A 25,218-nucleotide genomic window follows, 5' to 3' on the forward strand; every position below is an offset into this window, starting at 1 on the left:
AAGATTTTTGGTGTATTTCTTTCTATGGAGTCCCAACAAATGCAGCTCAACTGCATAATGTTTCACATGTTTGCTTTAGCAGAACATCCTCTTTCCTGTGTCTGCTTCAAGAAAACATTCCTTCACTTGTCTGCCTTAGCCTTTCACCTGTGTCTAATTTAACAAAAATGTTCTTTCATGTGTTTGCCCCAGCAAAAAACTATCCAACTAACATTCCAAAGAACCCTGAAGTTCCACACTTCATGTTGGCATTTTCAATATTCATTTTAAAGAATTCTTTATGTATGTTTATATCCAAGATAACAATCCAGACTACAGTTTATTTTGACTTATAATGCCTTTTATCTACAGAAATTTTAAGTTTCAATGCCAGGTTAATCAATTACATCTTTCATTAATAGTGATTTCTTAAAAATTACTTGAGCTGGAGAGATGGCCCAGTGATTAAGTATATTTCCCACTCTTGCCAGGTTCAGTTCCCAGCACCTGTGCAGGGAAGCACACAACTGCCTGTAACCCCAGCTCACCAGGATCCTATGCTCTGGCCTCCACAGACACCTGTACCCACATGTACACACCCCACAATATATGTCATTAAAAATGGTAAAAGTAGACTATTTTTTAAAATGAAATCATTTACTGCCTTGGTTGTTTGAAAAATAGTCATATTGTATTTCAGTTTAAACATTAGCTTTTTACACCATCTATTCAGAACCCCCTTTAATTTATTTGCATGTATAGTATGGGGTAGAGATCTTTTTTGACATCGTGATTTAATTTGATCTAATGTGAAATCTCTCTGTATTATCTCATGCTGCTCCTAACACCCACTGTTCTGTAATATACCAAGTTTCCCTACACATAGGACCCACCATTGTTTGGAAGAGGCAATGGGCAAAACTGGATGGTAGGTTCATATTCAGAGCACAAAATGTAGAGTCTTCCTGGGGACATGGTATTTTGCTCATCCTTCATCCTTTCTCTGGCACATCTGAAAGTTAGAAGACAGCTCTTTGTGTCATGTGTACTCAAAGCCATTTTCTTGGTCATTAGACTGAAGTACCTGACTTGGTTGCTTAACAAAAGCATCTTGGACAATATGACACAGAGATAGGAGTTACCCCAAACCCCAGGTAGTGAATCCAGGCTCCTCATGCCTTTAGATCAGCATGGCCTTTGAAACCTGGTTTGATTATACTCAGACCTGGAAGATGCCCAGTGAGTTGTGATCTATCTGAACACTAAACAGGCACTGAGTGCTGACAGAATGTGGTATGATGCCAAGCAGCGTGTATACACCATGAGAAAGAAAAGGCTTAGAGCGAACTGAAATATAAAAAAACTAACAACGATGGCTGCTGACTGACCAGGGAGGGGGTGGCAGGAGGGTCCAAGGTCATTTGGAAATGTGTTGACTGAGGATGCAAAAATTTTTGGTTGTTTTAATAGAAGTTAGTTTGGTGGTAGGAGCTTCACATTTAGTCTGTAATGGTGTGACATCACCAGGCCTCGGATTCAAAGGAAAGAGCTGGAGGAGGGAGGTTATGGTGGTAGGGGTGCTTTCTGCTGCTGCTGCTGGTGTGTGTGTGGCGGGGGGTGGGGTGGGAGGAGGGGTATCGTGTGGTAGCTGTTGAGAAATGCAATGCTGCTGAAGGAATTATTTCCACACTTACTTCAAGCTCTTCATTAAGAAGAGCAAACACATTCACTTATAACTTCTCAAGAGCGGAAGTTACTTGACCCAAGTGACTTGGAGTGGCTGATTTGTTAGCTACAGTCATTCAGGTTGCAGAAGGAGAAGAAAATAGACAAGAGTCTGAGGAACTGTGTCCCTCCATTCAGATGTAGTGGGAGAAGCTAGTGTCGGTCCTCTCATGACAGCCTCTGAGTCTACTGGGAGGGGTATCTACTCATCTGTGTTCATTAGTGGTTTGCTAGGGAAACATTTGTACAGGTGTTTCACTCTGAGTCTCTCATGGGTGACACCATATTCTCTTCTAGCTCCATTGCAAACCTTCCATACAGGGTTATGGGAAAGTGAGCTACATCTTCTTAATGTGTTCTTTATGAGAATTTGTATAGATTATGACATGTTCCATTTTATGCTGTTTTGTCCGAATGCTCAGGAAAACAAGTATAGTCTGAATTTCTTGGGGTTATGATATCTAAGAGTCTGGTCTGGGCCTCTGGCAGAAGACTTTTCGACGTGTAACTCAGAAGAGCCAGACAGCACAGGAGAAGGACAAAGGCGAGGGAGGGTCTATCCATCTATGACACCCCATTCTAACTTGATATGACTAATCACTTTCAAGATAACTAATCCACTGTTGAAATCATTAATCCGCTCGTGGGATCATGGCATTAATCCCTCCTGAGAAACTCACAGCACACTCATCTCTTCTGGACAGTAACTCTTAATTCCGTTACAATAGTGACTAAAATTCAAGGTGCGTTTCATAGGACATGATCAAACCACAGTAGACGGGAAGTCATCTGAAACTTTAATATAGAGGTCTTGGTCATGATGGTGGCATTACACAGATTTTGCTGCAACCTCAGGGTGAGGTGATCCTTTTCACTCACATTTTTAGAGGTCACCATCCTGAAGCACTGAGCCTTGTGTTCTTGGTGAGTCAGCAGAGCAGTAGGAGTGTTGCAGAGAAATTTCTTCATGTCATGGCTACTGGGAAGGGAAGTCCAGGAAGAGGATTTCTGGTGAGCTAATTCCTCCAGCTTGGCTACACCTCCCAAGGTCTCTAGTCTCACTGGCTGGGACTATTTTTAACATATAGAAGCCTTTGGGGACACGCTTCCCAGCAGGACAGTGACAGCAATAAAGGTTGTAACAAGGGTGAGCATTTGCATAGCATTTATTATGATTTGGCTTTTCTGAAGAACATCTCACATATGAATTTGTTTAACCCTTCCAGGAAACTCCAGGGGCAATTTCATTAGCATCTCTTCCACTTAAAGAGAGGAACACTGAGTAAGCAGTTAGTTGTGTGACTTAACCTGGTGAGAATAACAAATGTTTGTTCAACCCTAACGGAGGGCACCAGAAATAGCAAAGCAGAGCGTCCCTCACACCCAGCATAAGGAACCTATGATGTTATTGAAGATGCTTATAAAACTCAAGGGAAGTTGTATGATTGAAATCTATCTTAACGGTGACAGCTCAGGAGAGCTTTTATCCTAGAGCACCCAGCATATCTTAGAGGCAGCCATTTGGTGGGCAAGTCTCCTCTCACTGCCTATTTTCACTACTCATGTAATGTTGGAGCAGTATCTTGTGAATCTAGGTACTTCTCTTTTTTTAATTTTTTATTATATATTTCTTTACTTACATTTCAAAGGTTTTTCCCCTTCCTGGTGTTCTGTCCATAAGCCCCATTCCCTCCCCTCCCCCTACCCCATACAGGTATTCCCTCTATACATCCTCCTTATTGCCCTCCCCCATATTCCCCTCCACTGGGGGTCCAACCTTGGCAGGACCAAGGGCTTCCCCTTCTCCTGGTGGCCCAACGAGGCTATAATCTGCTACATACTAAGTTGGAGCCCTGGGTCAGTCCATGTATAGTCTTTTGGTAGTGGTTTAGTCGCTGGAAGCTCTGGTTGGTTGGCATTGTTGTTTTTATGGGGTTGCAAGCTCCTTCAACTCTTTCAATACTTCCTCTAATTTCCCCTAAGAGGTTCCTATTCTCAGTTTGGTGATTTTTCTGCTAGCATTGACCTCTGAATTGGACATTCTCTGAATGTTTTTCTCAGGAGAGATCTACATCCAGCCCCTTCCCGCATGCATTTTTTAGCTTCATCAATCTTATCTAGTTTTGGTGGCTGTATATATATGGGCCACATGTGTGTCAGGTTCTGAATGGTCATTCCTTGAGTCACTGCTCTAAACTTTGCTTCCATATCTTCTCCTGTGAATATTTTCCCCCTTTTAAGAAGGAGTGGGAGCATCTGCATTTTGGTCATCCTTATTTTTCAGCTTCCTGTGGTGTGTAGATTGCATCTTGGGTAATTTGAGTTTTTTGGCTAATATCCACTTATTAATGAGTGCATACCAAGTGTGTTTTTCTGTGATTGAGAAACCTCACTGAGGATATTTTCTAGCTCATTCCATTTGCCTACTAATTTCATGAAGTCATTGTTTGAGATAGCTGAGTAGAACTCCATTGTATAGATGTACCACATTTTTTTTAACCCATTCCTCTGTTGAAGGGCATCTGTGTTCTTTCCAGCTTCTGGCTATTATAAATAAGGCTGCTATGAACATAGTGGAGCATGTGTCTTTGTTATATGTTGGAGCATCTTTTGGGTATATGCTCAGGAGAGATATAGTTGGGTCCTCAGGTAGTGCAATGTCCAATTTTCTGAGGAACTGCCAGACTGATTTCCAGAGAGGTTGTAGCAGTTTGCAATCCCACCAACAATGGAGAAGTGTTCCTCTTTCTACACATCCTCACAAGCATCTGCTGTCACCTGAGTTTTTTATCTTAGCCATTCTGACTGGTGTGAGGTGGAATGTCAGGGTTGTTTTGATTTGCATTTCCCTGATGACTAAAGATGTTGAACATTTTGTTAGGTGCTTTTTGGCCATTCGATAATCCTCAGCTGAGAATGTTTTATCTCTGTACCCTATTTTTTAATAGGGTTATTTGTCTCCCTGCAGTTTAACTCTATGTGTTCTTTGTTCCAATGGGGTCTCAAGCCTCTTCAAGCTCTTCCAGTCCTTTCTCTGATTCCTTCAACGGGGGTCCCGATCTCAGTTCAGTGTTTTGCTGCTGGCATTCGCCTATGTATTTGCTGTATTCTGGGTGTATTGCTCAGGAGAGATCTACATCCGGTTCCTGTCAGCCTGCACTTCTTTGATTCATCCATCTTATCTAGTTTGGTGGCTGTATATGTATGGGCCACACGTGGGACAGGCTCTGAATGGGTGTTCCTTCTGCCTCTGTTCTAAACTTTGCCTCCCTATTCCCTGCCAAGAGTATTCTTGTTCCCCTTTTAAAGAAAGAGTAAAGCATTTACATTTTGGTCATCCTTCTTGAGTTTCATGTGTTCTGTGCATCTAGGGTAATTCGAAGCCTTTGGGCTAATAGCCACTTATCAATGAGTGTATACCATGTGTGTTTTTCTGTGATTAGGTTACCTCACTCAGGATGATATTTTCCAGTTCCATCCATTTGCCTATGAATTTCATAAAGTCATTGTTTTTGATAACTGAGTAATATTCCATTGTGTAGATGCACCACATTTTCTGTATCCATTCCTCTGTTGAAGGGCATCTGGGTTCTTTCCAGCTTCTAGCTATTATAAATAAGGCTGCTATGAACATAGTGGAGCACGTGACTTTTTTATATGTTGGGGCATCTTTTGGGTATATGCCCAAGAGAAGTATAGCTGGGTGCTCAGGTACTTCAATGTCCAATTTTCTGAGGAACCTCCAGACTGATTTCCAGAATGGTTGTACCAGTCTGCAATCCCATCAACAATGGAGGACTGTTCCTCTTTCTCCACATCCTCGCCAGCATTTGCTGTTACCTGAGTTTTTGATCTTAGCCATTCTGAGTGGTGTGAGGTGAAATCTCAGGGTTGTTTTGACTTGCATTTCCCTTATGACAAAAGATATTGAACATTTCTTTAGGAGCTTCTCAGCCATTTGGAATTCCTCAGCTGTGAATTCTTTGTTTAGCTCTGAACCCCATCTTTTAATAGGGTTATTTGTCTCCCTGTAGTCTAACTTCTTGAGTTCTTTGTATATTTTGGATATAAGGCCTCTATCCATTGTAGGATTGGTAAAGATCTTTTCCCAATCTGTTGGTTGCCGTTTTGTCCTAACAACAGTGTCCTTTGCCTTACAGAAGCTTTGCAGTTTTATGAGATCCCATTTGTTGATTCTTGATCTTAGAGTATAAGCCACTGATGTTTTCTTCAGGAAATTTTCTCCAGTTGCCATGTGTTTGAGATGCTTGCACACTTTTTCTTCTATTAGTTTGAGTGTATCTGGTTTGATGTGGAGGTCCTTGATCAACTTGGACTTAAGCTTTGTACAGGGTGATAAGCATGGATCGATCTGCATTTTTCTACATGCTAACCTCCAGTTGAACCAGCACCATTTGCGGAAAATGCTATCTTTTTTCCATTGGATGGTTTTGGCTCCTTTGTCAAAAATCAAGTGCCCATAGGTGTGTGGGTTCATTTCTGGATCTTCAATTCTATTCTACTAAATTCTATTCCACTGTCTGTTTCTGTACCAATACCATGCAGTTTTTATCACTATTGCTCGGTAATACTGCTTGAGTTCAGAGATAGTGATTCCCCTGGAAGTCCTTTTTATTGTTGAAGATAGTTTTAGCTATGCTGGGTTTTTTGTTATTCCAGATGAATTTGCAAATTGTTCTGTCTAACTCTCTGAAGAATTGGATTGGTATTTTGATGGGGATTGCATTGAATCTGTAGATCGCTTTTGATAAAATGGCCATTTTTACTATATTAATCCTGCCAATAAATGAGCATGGGAGATCTTTCCATCTTCTGAGGTCTTCTTCAATTTCTTTCCTCAGTGTCTTGAAGTTCTTATTGTACAGATCATTTACTTGCTTGGTTAAAGTCACACCAAGGTACTTTATATTATTTGGGACTATTATGAAGGGTGTCGTTTCCCTAATTTCTTTCTCGGCTTGTTTCTCTTTTGTGTAGAGGAAGGCTACTGATTTATTTGAGTTAATTTTATACCCAGCCACTTTTCTGAAGTTGTTTATCAGCTTTAGTAGTTCTCTGGTGGAAATTTTGGGATCACTTAAATATACTATCATATCATCTGCAAATAGTGATATTTTGACTTCTTGTTTTCCAATCTGTATCCCCTTGATCTCCTTTTGTTGTCTGATTGCTCTGGCTAGAACTTCAAGAACTATATTTAATAAGTAGGGAGAGGGTGGGCAGCCTTGTCTAGTCCCTGATTTTAGTGGGATTGCTTCAAGTTTCTCTCCATTTATTTTAATGTTAGCGACTGGTTTGCTGTATATGGCTTTTACTATGGGTAGGTATGGGCCTTGAATTCCTATTCTTTCCAGGATTTTTATTATGAAAGGGTGTTGAATTTTGTCAAATGCTTTCTCAGCATCTAATGAAATGATCATGTGGTTTTGTTCTTTCAGTTTGTTTATATAATGGATCACATTGATGGTTTTCTGTATATTAAACCATCCCTGCATGCCTGGGATGAAGCCTGCTTGATCATGGTGGATGATTGTTTTGATGGGCTCTTGGATTCGGATTGCCAGAATGTTATTGAGTATTTTTGCATCGATATTCATAATGGAAATTGGTCTGAAGTTCTCTTTCTTTGTTGGATCTTTGTGTGGTTTAAGTATAAGAGTAATTGTGTCTTCATAGAAGGAATTCGGTAGTGCTCTATCTCTTTCAATTTTGTGGAATAGTTTGGATAGTATTGGTATGAGTTCTTCTATGAAGGTCTGATAGAATTCTGCACTGAACCCATCTGGACCTGGGCTCTTTTTGGTTGGGAGAACTTTAATGATTGCTTCTATTTCGTTAGGAGTTATGGGGTTGTTTAAATGGTTTATCTGTTCCTGATTTAACTTCGGTATCTTGTATCTGTCTAGGAAATTGTCCATTTCCTGCAGATTTTCAAGTTTTGTTGAATATAGGCTTTTGTAGTAAGATCTGATGATTTTTTTAATTTCCTCTGATTCTGTAGGTATGTCTCCCTTTTCATTTCTGATTTTGTTAATTTGGACACACTTCCTGTGTCCTCTCGTTAGTCTGGCTAAGGGTTTATCTATCTTGTTGATTTTCTCAAAGAACCAACTTTTGGTTCTGTTGATTCTTTCTATGGTCCTTTTTGTTTCTACTTGGTTGATTTCAGCTCTGAGTTTGATTATTTCCTGCCTTCTACTCCTCCTGGGTGTATTTGTTACTTTTTGTTCTAGAGCTTTTTGTTGTGCTATCAAGCTGTTGATATATGCTCTCTCCTGTTTCTTTCTGCAGGCACTCAGCGCTATGAGTTTTCCTCTTAGCACAGCTTTCATTGTGTCCCATAAGTTTGGGTATCTTGTACCTTCATTTTCATTAAATTCTAAAAAGTCTTTAATTTCTTTCTTTATATCTTCCTTGACCAAGTTATCATTGAGTAGAGCATTGTTCAACTTCCATATATATGTGGGCATTCTTCCCTTATTGTTATTGAAGACCAGCTTTAGCCCGTGGTGGTCTGATAGGACAAATGGGATTATTTCTATGTTTCTGTGTCTGTTGAGGCCTGTTTTATGACGTATTATATGGTCAATTTTGGAGAAAGTACCATGAGGTGGTGAGAAGAAGGTATATCCTTTTGTTTTAGGATAGAATGTTCTGTAAATATCTGTTAAGTCCATTTGGCTCATGACTTCTCTTAGTCTGTCTATGTCTCTGTTTAATTTCTGTTTCCATGATCTGTCCATTGATGAGAGTGGGGTGTTGAAATCTCCTATTATTGTGTGAGGTGCAATGTGTGCTTTGAGCTTTAGTAAGATTTCTTTTATATATGTAGGTGCCCTTGTATTTGGAGCATAGATATTTAGGATTGAGAGTTCATCTTGGTGGATTTTTCCTTTGATGAATATGAAGAGTCCTTCCTTATCTTTTTTGATGACTTTTAGTTGAAAATCGATTTTATTCAATATTAGAATGGCTACTCCAGCTTGCTTCTTCTGACCATTTGCTTGGAAAGTTGTTTTCCAGCCTTTCACTCTGAGGTAGTGTCTGTCTTTGTCTCTGAGGTGTGTTTCTTGTAGGCAGCAGAATGCAGGGTCCTCATTGCGTATCCAGTTTGTTAATCTATGTCTTTTTATTGGTGAGTTGAGACCATTGATAATGAGAGATATTAAGTAATAGTGATTATTGCTTCCTGATTTATTCGTATTTGGATGTGAGATTATATTTGTGTGCCTTTCTTCTCTTTGTTTTGTTGCCAAGACGATTAGTTTCTTGCTTTTTCAAGGGTGTAGCTTGCCTCCTTATGTTGGGCTTTACCATTTATTATCCTTTGTAGGGCTGGATATGTAAAAAGATATTGTGTAAATTTGGTTTTGTCATGGAATATCTTGGTTTCTCCATCTATGTTAATTGAGAGTTTTGCAGGATACAGTAACTTGGGCTGGCATTTGTGTTCTCTTAGGGTCTGTATGACATCTGTCCAGGATCTTCTGGCTTTCATAGTCTCTGGCGAGAAGTCTGGTGTGATTCTGATAGGTCTGCCTTTATATGTTACTTGACCTTTTTCCCTTACTGCTTTTAATATTCTTTCTTTGTTTTGTGCATTTGGTGTTTTGACTATTATGTGATGGGAGAAGTTTCTTTTCTGGTCCAATCTATTTTGAGTTCTGTAGGCTTCTTGTATGGGCATCTCTTTCTTTAGGTTAGGGATGTTTTCTTCTATGATTTTGTTGAAGATATTTACTGGTCCTTTGAGCTGGGAGTCTTCACTCTCTTCTATACCTATTATCGTTAGGTTTGATCTTTTCATTGAGTCCTGGATTTCCTGTATGTTTTGGACCAGTAGCATTTTCCATTTTCCATTAACTTTGACAGTTGATGATTTTTATGGAATCTTCTGCTCCTGAGATTCTCTTTTCTATCTCTTGTATTCTGTTGTGATGCTTGTATCTGCAGCCCCTTGTCTCTTCCTTTGGTTTTCTATATCCAGGGTTGTTTCCCTTTGTGCTTTCTTTATTGCTTCTATTTCCATTTTTAATTTTTTCACCAATTTCATTGTGTTTTCCTGGAATTCTTTCAGGGATTTTTGTGATTCCTCTCTATAGATTTCTAGTTGTTTATTTATGTTTTCCTGCGTTTCTCTAAGGGAGTTCTTCATGTCTTTCTTGAAGTCCTCCAGCATCATGATCAAATGTGATTTTAAATCTAGATCTTGCTTTTCTGGTGTGTTTGCATATTCAGTGTTTACTTTGGGGGGAGTATTGGACTCCGATTATGCCATGTAGTCTTGGTTTCTGTTGCTTGGGTTCCTGTGCTTGCCTCTCACCATCAGGTTTTCTCTGGTGTTACCTTGCTCTGCTATTTCTCACAGTGGCTAGACCTTCCTATAGGCCTGTGTGTCAGGAGTGCTGCAGACCTGTTTTCCTGTTTTCTTTCGGCCAGTTGTGGGAACAGAGTGTTCTGCTTTCAGGCATGTGGTGTTTCCTGCCTACTGGTCTTCAACTGTTCCTGTGGGACTGTGTCCTGAGTTCACCAGCCAGGTCTTTTGGAGCAGAAAAGTTGGTCTTACCTGTGGTCCAGAGGCTCAAGTTGCTCGTGGGGGGGGGCGGGTGCTTTTGAGCTCTCCATGAAGGTGGCAACCAGGAGGGCCTGTGCTGCCTTTTCCCAGAGCCCCCATGCACTGGGGTCCCAGATGGCATTAGGTGTTTTCCTCTGGAGTCAGAAATGTGGGCAGAGTGTAGTGTCTTCTGGCCTCCCAGGTGTGTCTGCCCCTCTGAAGGTTTAGCTCTCCCTCCCATGGAATTTGGGTTCAGAGAGCTGTTTAGCGGTCCCTTCAGGTCTGGGCGGTGTCTGGACCGCTAGGCACCTGCTGCTCCATTGCCTAGGCACTTCTTCTAGAACCTGGTACTTTACATGAGATTCTTTGCTCCCTTCAAGAGGGGATACTTCAGACTGCAACTCTTGGGTCTTGAACCTGCCCATTCCTGGACTGGAGTTACCTCTTTGGGCTGTGTAACTTCACTCTTTCTTTCTTAGTGTGTACAGAGCAACTCTTTTCTTCTAGAATAAACTGCCATAGATTTTCTTCAGATGCTCCTGTGTATATAGCCTGGGGTCTTTATTTTCTGTTTTCTCTTTCTTTGGTCTCAACTCACTTTCCAGTCTTCAGGAAACCCTGGCTTCCTGAAGCAGCAAGGGTGTCCCCTACATTAAAAGCAGCAAGAAGGAGTATCCTGTGGCTACAGTTTGTCACACCCTCTCCTGCTGTTTTATTTCATACTGAACAGCTGGAGGGTGATTCTGAGGTGATATCAGACATCTCTTGGGTGGTATTTTGGCAACATTTGGGCAAAATCTGCCAAAGCAGCCAAAAATAAAATAAATATACAGTTTCTCTTGAAATATGGCTCAAGCAAATTTTAAAAATGATATCAGTTAGCCAAAATAGTCATTTAATGATTAGGAATCTAGAATGGCCAGATAAGAAAAACCACAGGGAGATGGCCAGCTAAATACACCAAAGCACACCTCCCCCTCTGTTCCCCTTCCCTCCATCCCTCTTTCTCCTCCTCTTTTTTGTCTTTAATATCTTGAGACAAGGCCTCACAATGTAGCCCTGGCTGGCTTAGAACTCATTATGTAGATCAGGCCAGTGCCAAACTCATACAGATCCACCTCCTTCTGCCACCCAAGTGCCAAGATCAAAGGGTGCACTGCCTCGGAGTAGTCAGTCCTGATTTTGTAACCCTTAAATTCACCAAGGGTGTCCTCTTTAAGAAACTCTTAGAACTATGGCCCCATTTGCTCAGTCATCAGGGAGAGTGAGAGGGAGAAAGAGTAGAAGATCCAGGTGCTGGCTAGCATGAGCTGTCCCTCTGCCCTGTGGGCATGCAGACATTCTTGGCACTTCACTTCATGCCTCCTTATGGACCTATGTCTGTGTCTTCATCCCCAGCTGGTCTAGGACTCCCTGGAAAGCAGGATTTCCAGCCGCTTCTACCACATAGCTCAGTACTTAGGACTGAATCTGCTATGGAGTTCACTCAGAGTGAAGTGCAGGATCAGCCCATATTTGTCTAATTCAGATGGCATCAAGAGTCCTGCATTCAAACATTTGTCTTATGATTGAAGATGGTTAATGTGTACTGAGGTAGAATATCAACCATTTTGTTTTCTTCTTTCTTGTATCCAGACCACCCAGGGCCAGATCCCAGTACAGAATACACACCCACCAGGGAGTACTTTATCATCACTCTTCCATGTCATCAGGGGAAGTCCTAAAAATAATTCATCTCCCCTTCTGAGTATTGCAAAAGCCACATCCTTTGGGGGTAGGGAATTGCCTTGAATGGCTTTTCGCTTTCCTGGAGGAATCCTGCAGCTTGCAGTGGGAGGCAGCTCACATGAAACCTTTCTGTAAGTGTGTTCGGTGCATGGGGCTCAGGAGAGAGGAAGCCATATAAAGGCAGTGGTTAATTGCCAAGCTTGTTTTTAAATAAAATGTGCACAGACAGAATACTTGTTTCTATACAAGTACTCAAGTCACAAAGCAAATCTCGCATGGCCAGGGATTCAAGTCACACAAATATGTTCTTGGACAGCAGTGGGGTTAGTTACATGATAGTAATAGAAAAAATACCCAGAAAGGCCTTCAATGTCAAAGAATCAAGCAATACATTTCTTTTCTAAATAACTCACACCACAGAGAAGAGGGAAACAAAAAACTACTCTGAACTCAGAGTCCATCATCTCAAACTATTCAAGCAGTGCTTAGAGCCGAATAAACTGCTAAATACCTTTGCTAGAACCTATCTTAAGGCATTCTGAGATGGCACTCAGTTCACAGAGGGCTTGTCTAGCATGTACGAAGTCCTGGGTTCAATTCCCCAGTGCCATATAAACTGTGTGTAGTGTTGTTTGCCTGTCACCTCAGCATTAGGGATGTGGAGGCAGGTAAGAGGTTCAGCAGTTTGAGGTCATTCTCAGTTACTCAGTGAATTTAATGCCAGTTTAAGTTGTGTATGACTATGACCTTAAAAAATGATCTAATTAATTAATAGATAATACAATTTTCTCAAAAGCTTACTTCATCTAGTCCTCAGATGAATGGATAGAGCTTTGTAAGGGCTGACTAGTAGAGGAGATAACCCAAGAACCAGGTAGAAGGACACATGTTTCAATTTAGTTATTGTTTATATGTTTTTCTGGAAGTGTGGATAATGAGTTAAGAGATAGGCAGAGCTGTGTCTGACAGGAAGTGAACGGCTGAACCCCTGTGGTCACAGATGCCTCACAGTGGCAAGTATTTAGATATAGCGATCACCCTTCAAAATCCAGCATCACTTTCTTCAGGAAAGTAAAAGACTCCACATTCCCACTGTCACCCAATCATGTAAAAACAAAGCTCCATATTCTTGTCATCCCTGATTTCTGCCATTAATCTTCCAAGCTGTAAACAGATGGGGATGCGTCCATTTGGGAATTAAATTAAATTTGATGAGCATTAATGGGAAGTCTCTCTGTTTCATGCCTGGCTGTGAAATATGAACCAGGGGTCCTGTGTAAAACTGCATTATGAAATCTGTGCACAAACGCAATCATTAACAAAGGCTTAGGAAGGAGGCTTCAGCTCCAATCTAGGGTTATACTAAGGTGTGGAGGAGGGTACTGTAAGCCCCTCCCGGGCAGAACAAGAGAGTAAAAAGGTTGTAGGAAACTAAGCGTGAGTATATGGCATAGGCTATGGTGGCATGCTATTATAAAAAGTGCTGTGAGGCTGAGGCAGCAGAACCTTCTGGAATACTGGGAGCTATGACATAGAATGGGAGAAGGGGCTGTTGGAGCCAGAAGACACTGGCCTGCCTAGATCAGGCTCCAGGGACACAAGACTGGAGAACAGAGCAGATACCACTCTGTGCACTCTTGTGTTTTAGAAGGGAGCACAGGGGGATGGAGAGATGGCTCGGTGGGTGAAGTGCTTGCTGAAGAAACATGAAGCCTTGACTGTGGATCCTAGGCATTTATGGAAGGAACTGGGCAGAGGAGTTTGTCACTGTCATCCCAATGATGGAAGACAGAGACAGGAGGAGGCTACCAACCAGTCAGGTCAGTTGAGCATGTCATCTTCAAAATCAGGGAGAGATCTTGAGTCAACAAATAAAGTGGAAAGTAATGAAGACACCTGTTGATCATTGTCACACTTACACACACACACACACACACACACACTCATACCCACTCACACACAACACTAGCATAAACATACACACACACACTCATATACACTCACACACACACATACTCTCACACACATACACACACTCTAGTACACACACTCACACATTCATACCTACTCACACACACACTCTCACATGCATTCACACTCACACACACATACGCAAACTGACATACTTTTGCACACATACACACACTCACACTCATACTCTCACACACATGCATATACTCACACTCACACACTCTCCTGCACACACAAATACACACACTCACACACATACTCTCATACTCAACATACTCTCACACTCAACATACTCTCACACACATACACTCACACTCATACACACTCTCACACACACAAATACACATACTCACACATTCACATACTCTCACACTTAACATATTCTCACACACATACACACATGCACACACACATACATACACATACTCTCATACACATACATATACATTCACACACACATTCACACACTAACATACTTTCACATATAGTCTCACACACACTCTTGCACATATACATCAGGCACATACACTCTCACACATTCACACACACTCATACCCATGCACTCACATACTCTCACACAGTCTCATACACACTCACACACTCTTACACACACATATATATACACATTCAGATACACATTCTCTTACACACACACACACACACACACACACACACACACACACACACACCATAAAGAAACTTAGGGTAAGGGTGGAAAGTTCACCTTGAAGATTTAAAAATGGACTATGGGATGGAGGAATCACACATCTCATGCTTAGCACTGGGGATGGGTGTGAAACTCATTTGAGAGGCAGTATTGCATAGAGTGTAGGACCAGAGGATTGAAACAAATCTTGATTTCAACAGAAGCTCTTGGCAAATTTCTTGAATCAAGTGCATTTTCTGCTTTGGGGTGGTAGAAATCCTTGTCCACATACTTGAGAAAGCTAAATATTTGTGAAGGGCTTAGGATGGAGCCTGGTAGATAAGAAAGAGCAAACACTCAGTACTATAGTGAGGAGCTGGGTGGCACTGAGAGATTCTTATTTTGGAATTTATAGTACGTGCTGAGCCTATCAGAACTAAAATTGATTCTACCCTGGGATAAAAAAAAAATAACATGTACTAGTACTGATTCCCAAATTACAATGATACTACGTTTAGCCTGTGCTTGAAAGCACCCATTGAAATCTCAACTATTGAGATTTAGAATCAGTCCGTATGCCAGATATGAGCCTGGAGCCTACATGTAGTGGCTCTCTGACACTGCGGTATATCCCCTGCCGTCAGCTCATCTCCTCATTCAGACTAGGTGCATCTGAGTTCTGTATGCTTTGAAGTTTCTACTTTGTTGGAGAATAGCCACGATAACATCCCTATCTATTGTGGGGGAAAGTATTGCTTGCATAGATTATCTTAATTACTGTTTTATTGCTGTGAAAAGACAGCATGACCAAAGCAACTTATAAAAGAAAGGACTTCATTGGACTTGTACCCATCCGGCCTGAATGTGGTGGAAGGCAAGCATGGCTCTGGAGAAATAACCGAGACTTATATCTGTTTGGAAAGTTGCAGGCAGAGAAAGGGTGGGACTGGGCCTGGAATGGGCTTTTGAAACCTTAAAGCCAACCTCCAGTGATATGCATCCTCTAACTAGGGCAAACATCCTAGTACTTCCCAAAACAATCCTGCCGTTTAGGGACAGAGCATATATGAGCCTCGGGGGTCTTATTCAAACCACATTCTAAGAGAAAATGGGAAAAAAAGACCATTTTTTCCCCCACGTGCTGAACTCTCACAAAGACCTGACTATAAATTCCAAATTATTTTCCCAGTTTCAAGTAAAACGGTTTGGCTTCTTTGCTCATCTCTGCTTTGTGCTTGGTTCCGACAATTGCTTTTTTCCTTACAAGTCAGTCTTCCTCCAGAAAGACAGCTAAAAGAATATGTGAGCAGGCCAGCAAGATGGCTTGGCAGGTAAAGGTGCTTGCCACCAAGGCTGATGATCTGAGTTCAATCTCCATGACCATGTGCTGATGGGAGAAAATTAACTCTCACAAACTGACTTCCTCTTAACCCCATGGCACATTGCTCCAATACCCTGCAGGAGATATAAAATGTAATTTTAAGAGTTTTAAAAAGGATATGTGATGAGTTTATTATCCACTATAATACTAAGAGTACGATCTACAGAGAGTCCTTATTTTGCCCTGGTTTTTGTAAAAAAGTATACGGCTTTGAATAATAACTGAGCTCTTTCCTCAAATATAAAATAGATGTAAATTGTTACCATGAAAATTAAAAAAGGAAAATATATTATACTGCTACATAATAGCAACAAGCACGTGTAAATAACAATGTGCTGTTCATAGTAACATTGGCAGTATTAAATACCTGCAGATACGATCCAAGCTGTGAAATTAATAGGTAAAATGTTGCTTAGTTTAATAAAGAAGACTTCTTGAAAGCAGGGGCACATCAAGTTCCTGGGTGAGAAGACATTTCTAAGTTGTCAGTTTTTCTCAAACTGGTCTACTGACAAACACAACCACAAATCTGAATGGGCTTTTTGAGTATAGACTAATGAGCTTATTTTAAAATTCTAAAGCAAGTTAAGGCACTTACAATGACCAAAACCATTTAGAGAAAGTCGCAAAAATTGGTAGAGTGACATTACCTGATATCATCAAGACTGGCAGACTGTATATGTAGAGACAGTATGGTTTTGTTTATAAAGATGAGACAAATAGGTTTGTCTAGGTTTTTCCTTTACCCAACCTGTTTTGGTTTTGTTTGTTTGCTTGTTTAGCACAGGACTTCATTAAACACCTCTTCCTTCTGGGAGTATGTTCTTCTCTGGGCTGCTTCACCACTCTGCCTGCCTCCCACTCCTACCTCTTGTGTCTGTTACTGGTCTTCCCTGTCACACGGCCTTCAGCCTTGCTCTTCTGTCTACTTTCCTGTGCTTATAGTCATTCCCAAGGTTTCCCCATCCAATCCTACTGCTTAATGGACCATTGGCTGCACTGATTCATAGACTTTTCTGGTATAATATAAATATTATTCACTGCATTGTGCTGTCTGGTGCCCATATGACTGTGGGTTGCTTAAAGTATAACCAATGTGACTAACAACAAGTATTTTACATTTTATTTATTTTAAGGAGTTTCAAAGCCATGTGCACTCAGGGCACTGGACTGAACAGTGTAGGTCTAATTACTTTGTTCCCAAACCCTAGGTATGAACCTATGAGCTAGCTTTGGCCTGTGTTTGTTCAAAATAGGATAGCATAAATTGAATTCCATTAGCAAAACCTTGTTTTAGTCTTCTGTCTCTGTAGCTCAATAATAGCCATTTGCTTTGTATTGGAGTTGAAAGTCACCAATGGGAAGGAAGCCTGTTGAGGGCCATTCTCACATCTGCATGCGTGAGCTCAAGTTTCACATCACATTCTTCCTGTCATCTCATTCCAAACCTGCTTCTTTCCCTCCAGTTGTCCCCAACTCAGCCAATACATCACCTTGTTGGCTAGTTGCTGAGGAATGGCAACTTTCTCGCTTGTTTCTTCTCCTCTGCATCCTACCTGCATGCTCAGTTGAGCAGCAGGGTCTGTTGGCTCTGCCTCTGAAATAGATGCAAAATATACACTCATTTTGATCAGCGTACACAGTGGCATTGATTGCCTGGTTTACTACCATAGATCCAAACCAATATATCTTCCTTCCCTTTATGTCTTCAAAAGCCATTCATTATACAGCTTCCAAAAGGCTGCTTTAGAACTCTAATTCTGATCTCGCTGTTCTATGTTTTCAGGGCCTCCTATGCCTTTCCATGGCAAAGACAAATCTCTGCTATGCAGCGTTCTAGGCCCTGTCAGTCTGGCCCTACAACCTCCAGTATTTCCCTACCTCTTCATTTTGATCTTCTGTGCCAGGGACATCCATCCCCTGCCTTGTTTGTCTGAAGGTCTTGCACTGTCAACAAGCCCTACCAAGCCTTCTCAAAACCAGCCAATTAATGCATGTCTCAGGACAGAGGCCACTTTCTTTTCTGACTAATTCTATGTTCTTAGCCCAAAGGTGAGTTTTGGAAATAAATGGACTATATTGTCACTGGCCCAAAGTACCCTGGAGGAACAGACCTGTAGCCACCAAAGTATTCCTGACTAGAAATCTTTGAGTCTTCCTGGAGAATCCATAGGAAATAAACAGAATCCTTCTGGGCAAGTGTCATGGCCACATTTCTATATGGGAAACACATATTGATCTTGATGCTTTTCACACAGCCAAATATGCAAATTCTCTAAATTAAATGAACAGACTAATAGGACCCATATTTTAAAAAGGTATTATTAGACTGACATACAGGACACAGTCAGTTAGTGCAAAGGTGGTTATTACAATGGGATGGCCAGTTCGTAGCTGTTCAGTCAACAAGGCAGAATGTCTCAACAGTCCGAGCCTAGTGTTGGAGTCCCAGAGGATTCCGAGGGAGCTAATGCTTTTCAGTCTATGCTAGAATCCTGTAGACGTTGGATTAAATAATGGCCACAGCAACAGGGAAGATGAACTTGCCAATTGGGGTAAAAGCAAACAGGCAAAAAGCAAAGGTTTCCTTCTTCCATGGTCTTTTATGTGAACTGCACTAGAAACTATAGATTAAAGATGATATATTCTGATTTAGAAAATTTATTGAAGGTGTGCGGTGCCTAGCATTTGGGGTTTTAGTTGATTGCAGATGTAGTCAAATTGATGGGCGACCAAAATTAGTCTCATCATATGCACAGATAGTATATTAAATATAGACATAAGGTTCACTTCTAATAAAATTAAATAGAGGGCTCAGCATGATGGCTCAGAGATTAAGGCACTTGCTTCCAAACCTGACTATCTGAGTTTGATCCCTGGGACCACTAGGTAGAGGGAAAGAACCAGACCTCCAAGGTTGTCCTTTGACCTATATATGTTTGCTGTGGTATAACATGCACATACACACACACAATTAATTAATTCTGCTGTTCTTCATGTGGTTTTTATCTTTGTGATAGTCTTATCATCACAGTAAAAAATTACCAAAGGTTTTCATGAAATAAATGACAGGCTTTCTGATTCTGACCTTGGGTATTATCAAAAGATGCAATTTAAAATAGAATACTTGACTCCCATTGGTCATTTGCATAATATTGCATTCACAACAATTATTTGCATAACTCTTTCCAAATTGTGAAACAAAAACCGAATGTGCCAAATGTTATAGGTTGCTTAAACCCCAGAGTGAAGTGGACGGAGAGAAACTTAGGTTTTCGAAATGAACATTTAATATAGATGGGAAAAAAGATGTTACTTTATCCATAAAAATTCTTTAAGATAGTTAAGATAGATATATTAAAAACTAAAATAGGGCTTTCATCTTATTTCTCTACTGTTCACTGTCAAGGGTGGAGGGGATAAAGATGTATGAGTTATCTGACCGGGTTGTTGGACCAGACTCCAAAAGGCATTATGTAGACTAAGGAGAATTATTGAAGTGTACAGGTTCCAGTTGTACTGTTGTTCATAACTTGGAAAGATCAAAGCATCAGAGAGTCTAGTGCTGGGGAATTTAGTAGTGATACTGCCGGTACAAAATGGACTATGTCCCATCCATGTACATGGGAAGGTGTTCATGCAGTAGGGCAAAACTTGATATAATGTCAAGTAGATGAGACGACTCAGACAGTGTGATCTAGGTAGCTAAGAACAATGCTTATACCAGCAAATCCATTCAGTGTGATTAACTCTAAGGAGTATACCATGGCTGTTTAGCAAAAGCACATATTAGTTTTATGCTGGCAGAGGCTGTTAAAAATCAAATTGTGGTAATGGTGAGCAACCTAAAGTTTATCATGGTTTAGGGATAGAGAAGGATGCATAATCACAGAGCCTGGGGAGTTCATGACTGCAGCGGGTGGTTGGCAGGAGGAGAGAGCCAGAGAGCCAGGTTTTGGAAGGTCTCCACATAATGAAACCATGATACTTCTGTAAGACCAGTTTATCCATATCTGCTCTCCATTGGCCTTGGTATGACCCTTAATTCTGTCTTTCCTCATTGGCCCAAAAGTCCAGCTGGCCACCACCTTTGTCTTTATAAATATAAAACAGGAAAAGGTGGTAATTATTGTAATAAATGTGACTTTGTTTTGTTTTTTTTTTTTTCCGGAGTAATAAATGTGACTTTGATAGCAGCCAAGCATTTAAAACTACAAGGCAAAATGGCACCTTCTTAATGATACAAGATAAGAATTGTAGCATAGTGCTCAGTCTTTGGTTTCTGGTCCATCAGCAAATCACTAAGACGGGGATATAGCTCAGTTTCTGGAGAACTTGGCTTCCATGCAGGAAGCCCTGGGTTTCATCCCAACTCTACATAAATCAAACATGGATGAAAAAAAGATCAAGAAAGTACTTTAGTAAGTCTCCCGAACATATCTCTGTGAATAAATTTAGATTAGAATAGAATACAGAATAATATGCACAGCAGGAATTTATTCTGAGTTTTAATGTAGCTGTGTGTAGGTACTGACTGGTAACATCAAATGTGATTTTGATTTTGTTTGTTTGTATGACTTATAAAAGAAGATAAAATCCTAAAGATTCTTGGTGTATCCTAGAGCAAGACTTCTGAAACTTCTTCTCCAGAAGGACCTTTTCACACAAGAATTTCTCTTTAATTAGCAGAGTATTTGTATTTATTCTTTGACAATTTCATGCATGTACACCATGCATTTGCCTTAGAAATTTCACACAGCTCTAGTATATAGATATTTAAAGAGGAATACAAACAAAAGAATCAATTACAATAAATTATAAATAAATTTGTTTTAAAACAATTCTGTTACAATATAGCTTTACCAGTTATTAAAGCAAGACAAAAGTTTATGCTAACAATGTATTTGTTTATTTTTATGTGAAGAGATAAATATAGTTAAATATTTGAGACTTCAGGATGAGAGCATTGCAGTATTTTTTCCCATAATTGGTTGATATGACAACCATAAGTGGTTGTCAACTTTCCTATGCCATGACCCTTTGATACAGTTCTTCATGTTGTGGTGACCCCTAGCCACAAAATTATTTTTGTTGCTGCTTCATAACTATAATTTTCCTATTATTATAAACCATAATGTAAATATCTGTGTTTTCCTGTGTCTTTAGGCAACTCCTGTAAAAGGGTCATTTGACCACTGAAGGAGGTTGACTACCATTGAATTGATCAATACTGCAAACACAGACATGTCATAGAAATACTTAATACAAAATGGAAGACATATGTTTAGAACCATTTCAAAAATTTTTAGAAATTCTGCCCCAATCCCAAGCCAAAATTCATTAAATGACTATATAAATGTGTGTGTGTGTGTGTGTGTGTGTGTGTGTGTGTGTAAAATTAAAGTAAGCAACATTTAAAAAAAAATCAAAGCTTCCAACATCATACAGTACAAGGGTATACTAATTTGATACTTTGGACAGTAGAAAATATTAAAAGTCTTTTTTTCATATTTGAACTGTCATGTTTCCATGATGTCAGAAAATGTAGGAAGTGCAGTAAAACCACTATAATGCAGTCATTGCCCATCGCTCTGAGGGTGTTGTTTCTTCAGCAGCAGCATGCACAGTGCAAGGTGTACATGTTGTATATTCTGAGCCAAAGATGCAGTGCGGTCATGTGACACATCATGGGGAAGTGGCATGAGGAGTGCTTTGGATTTAAGGTACAAATCACTCTGCATTCATCTTGGGGGTTATGTGTGCAAAAGCCGTGTACTGTCAACGGGTATCTCACAACTGCCACTTTCCTCACATGAGGTCACTGTCTACAGTTTAAGCAGCTGGAGAGAACTGGTTATCAGAGGCATCAGCCCCACTTTGGAGCTTGCCCAAATGGCACTTTGTCATTTTCTATACTCATGTACTGAACTGGGGGTCCAGCAGTCTGAGACTAAATCCCCTGGGTAGATGTGATACTCGGTAGTGAGAGCCAGAGGTCTAGCTTTGCTGATTCAGGTGAGGTCTAGGGACATCTGCAACGTGCGTGGAAATGATAGAATCTTATACTCTAACCTAGCTCTTCACAGGATGTCTGTATGTTGTGCATGCACATTGTAAGACTGGGCACGGAAGTCAAATGTGCCTGGAGTATCCACATGAAAGTTATAGGTGGATGACCTGAATCTTTCCCTACAGAGAAGAAAGCAAGAAGGCTTGGACTGTGAAATTTAAGCACTTTCTTTTTTTTTCTAAAACTCCCTTTCTTATTTTACATTGGAGTTTAACACATACAATGAGATTCATTAACTTCAGCTGAAATCGGTGGCGTTAGGCACATTCTCAAGTACGGGCTTTAACAATACAGCTTCTTGTACTAATGTCCTTGATGTCTTTTAGGAATTTATCAGAGAGCTGCTCTCCCGGATAAGAGGCATGAGGAAGCTGAGCCCTCCACAGAAGAAGAGTGTATGATTTTGCAACAGGGTAAAATTCTCTCGGAGATGAAGAAAATGACCTGGGATTTGGACTCCACAGATACTTTTATTAAAAAAAATAACCATAGTTGTCTTTTACAACAACATTTTTTGGTGTGTATGTGTGTGTGGGGAGGGTTAGACATTTATTCAAAAGTGTTCCTTCTTTTGTTGTTTTAAAGGGTTTTCATTACTGTAATATTTTAATGGCAAAGCTACTATAGCTTGGACTGTAGCCCAACCAAGGACTGTCAAAGCAGATGCATCCACAAGGATGGGCAATGCTTTCTATAAGAACTCAGCCGTAATTTAGGATCTTACTATACAGGGAAGATGGCTTTCTTACAGTCAGATTGGTAAGACGTTTTTAAGTTATACATTTGACTTAGATGTCAAAAATATCCCATGCTTGTACATATCTACAAACACTAAAAATAGAGAGGAGAACTTTATATCAGGTTCATGGAATAAGCCTGTGTTTGTCGTGTTAGACATGGTCACAACACATGTTTCCGTAAGGCCCCCAGGCATTCTTCAGACAAATGTGGTCCACCTTCAGCATCCACTTTCTGTGCCAAAGTGAAAGAATTCCACATGTTCGTCTTTATAATGAGCCATACTACACATGCGTTGAGTTGGTCAAGGGCTTAATTCGTAAATTTTGTTTCATTAGTTGAGATGCTTGGCCAGGTATTGCCTCGTTGTGGTTTTTTAAGGTTTTATGAACTCTTAATTTTGAAAACTAGCCTGATTTATAAAGAAATGCCTACACTTCCTGAACAGAGTTTTGCAATGGAGAAAGGAAGCCCCGTGTAACAACGAGTTTTCTGCTTTCAGTGCAATACGCTATACTATCTCTGTCCATGAAAGCAGGACAAAAAGAAACTAACAAACGGATTGAGCCTCTTCCTTCTTAGAAGTAGATCCTGGCCTCTTCTGTGCTGGTACCATCAATCCAGAAGCGTGAACTGAGTATTAAGAAATGTAGAGATGGGAAGACACCTTAAGATCTTTGTTAGTTCAGATGTCTGGCTTCGTCTCTGGTTTCTCTCAGTGCTTCATGGTCCTGATTGTGACCTTGATTTCCATGTTAGGAGCTAGGTTTGACTACCTACCTTAACCCTATAGTTACATACCAGCTCTTTGAGTAGAATGAAAATTCATATGGGATGTAGGCAGGGTGAAAACTGAGTAAAAGCCCTTCCTTCCAGGAAGCCCCTGCTGCCTCCCCCTGGAAACCCTGTCTGCCGTAAGAAGTCTCCAGGTGACCCTGTCTGAAAACAGGGACCAGGCAATTTATATCAAGGGTGCTTTGAACATATTTTATTTTTTAAAAGAACTATGTTTGTGAATTTTCTGTATACTGGCGAGCTTTTGAAAATGTATTTAATTTTGTAATGTTTACCAATGATTTATTTACAAGCTATTTACTCAAATAAAGGGAGCTGCTTACAAGCTTGTTTGTGCGTGTGACAGTACAACATACAGGGTGGGGGCGGCGTTTGGTGCATTCTCTGCAGATGGGAATCCCAAGTGCCCAATGGAGCTAACCTCTCATTTTCCAAGCATTTAGTCCTGATGCTTATCTCGGTGTCTTCAGCAGAGAACCCAGTCGTGTTCTTGGATTAATAAAGAGACAAAAGTGTACTCACACAAAATAAATAAAATCTTTATTAAAAAAAAAAAAAAGAAAGAGACAAGATGAGTAATGTGTGTTCGGCCCTCTTTGCTCTTATTTCAAGTCTCTCTATTCATTTCAGTAAACCTCCCCTTTCCCACCAGAGAGAAACATGTAAGAAGATCTCAAATTGATAAAGCATTCCAGTATTAATAGAATACCATGCATGTTAAGAGTCAGGGAAATGGGATAGGTGCAGGATTTCTACCAGGATTGACCAGCCCAAGTTATGTTCATCAGATGAATCAGGAGATCGTTTCCCCATCTCAGAATCTCTCATCCCATTTGTGCACACTCTGGCCTGCCTTCCTTCCTGCCCATGCTCAACAGCATCACCAGATTTCCTGGGTGATCCTGCTAGATGCTAGGGCAAATCTTGGTTCCCATCCTTCCCCCAAACACCGAGCCACCAGTTTACCCAATACCTTATATGTCTGTCCATGTTGAGCCTTACTAGATTTTCCATGTCCAGTATTGACTCTTAATACTGTCCATTCCTACCCAGTAGTCAATATAATCCAGTCATTCCACTCTTTTCCTAAAAGCAGACCCCTTATCACACCTTAAGAACTGGCCCTTGCCGCACTGCTCCAAGTTTTTGGTTCTGTTCATTGCTCTTGAATTCTTGGGGTTTCTGAACTGCCCCATATAGATTTCTCTTTGTAAAATATTTTACCTCAGCCTAGTCCATCCTCTCCCCCAGCAGACTCTGATGAGAGAGCTGGAACAGGTTTCCCTAGTCCTCCAGAGGGTTCATACACAGTGTGGCACGTGCACCATCACACCATGCGTCTGCAGTGTTATAACTGCTTACCCATCTGTGGGTCTGTCAGGTTAGACCCCGGGATCCTCAGTCTGGGGAGTGGAATGAAACTTTGCCTCCAGACTTATGCCTAGCTTTTCAAAGAGGTCAGCAAGTGTTGAAAATTCCTCCAGAAAACTCTTTTCTCCCCAGCTAGGGTATTGGTTCTAGGATCTGGAGAATACAGTTGAATCACATGAGAAGCTTAAAACTACACAGGCACATCGAAGTTTTGCTGTGAATCTTTCTCTTTAAAATAA

The 25,218-nt window shown here is 40.6% G+C and overlaps 1 protein-coding gene across 1 annotated transcript in view; it reads left to right on the forward strand.

Annotated features, from left to right (window-relative positions):
- Ppp1r14c (protein phosphatase 1 regulatory inhibitor subunit 14C) overlaps nucleotides 1–24,150 on the forward strand; it is a 52,034-nt gene extending 27,884 nt beyond the window's left edge. Inside the window, exon 4 of the mRNA XM_032894792.1 lies at nucleotides 22,402–24,150. Coding sequence (XP_032750683.1) covers nucleotides 22,402–22,476 — 75 coding nt within the window. The 3' untranslated portion in view covers nucleotides 22,477–24,150. The remainder of the gene's footprint in view (nucleotides 1–22,401) is intronic.
- The last annotated feature ends 1,068 nt before the right edge of the window (nucleotides 24,151–25,218 follow it).

The sequence above is a fragment of the Rattus rattus genome, chromosome 2 (assembly GCF_011064425.1).
Source record: "Rattus rattus isolate New Zealand chromosome 2, Rrattus_CSIRO_v1, whole genome shotgun sequence".
NCBI lineage: Eukaryota > Metazoa > Chordata > Mammalia > Rodentia > Muridae > Rattus > Rattus rattus.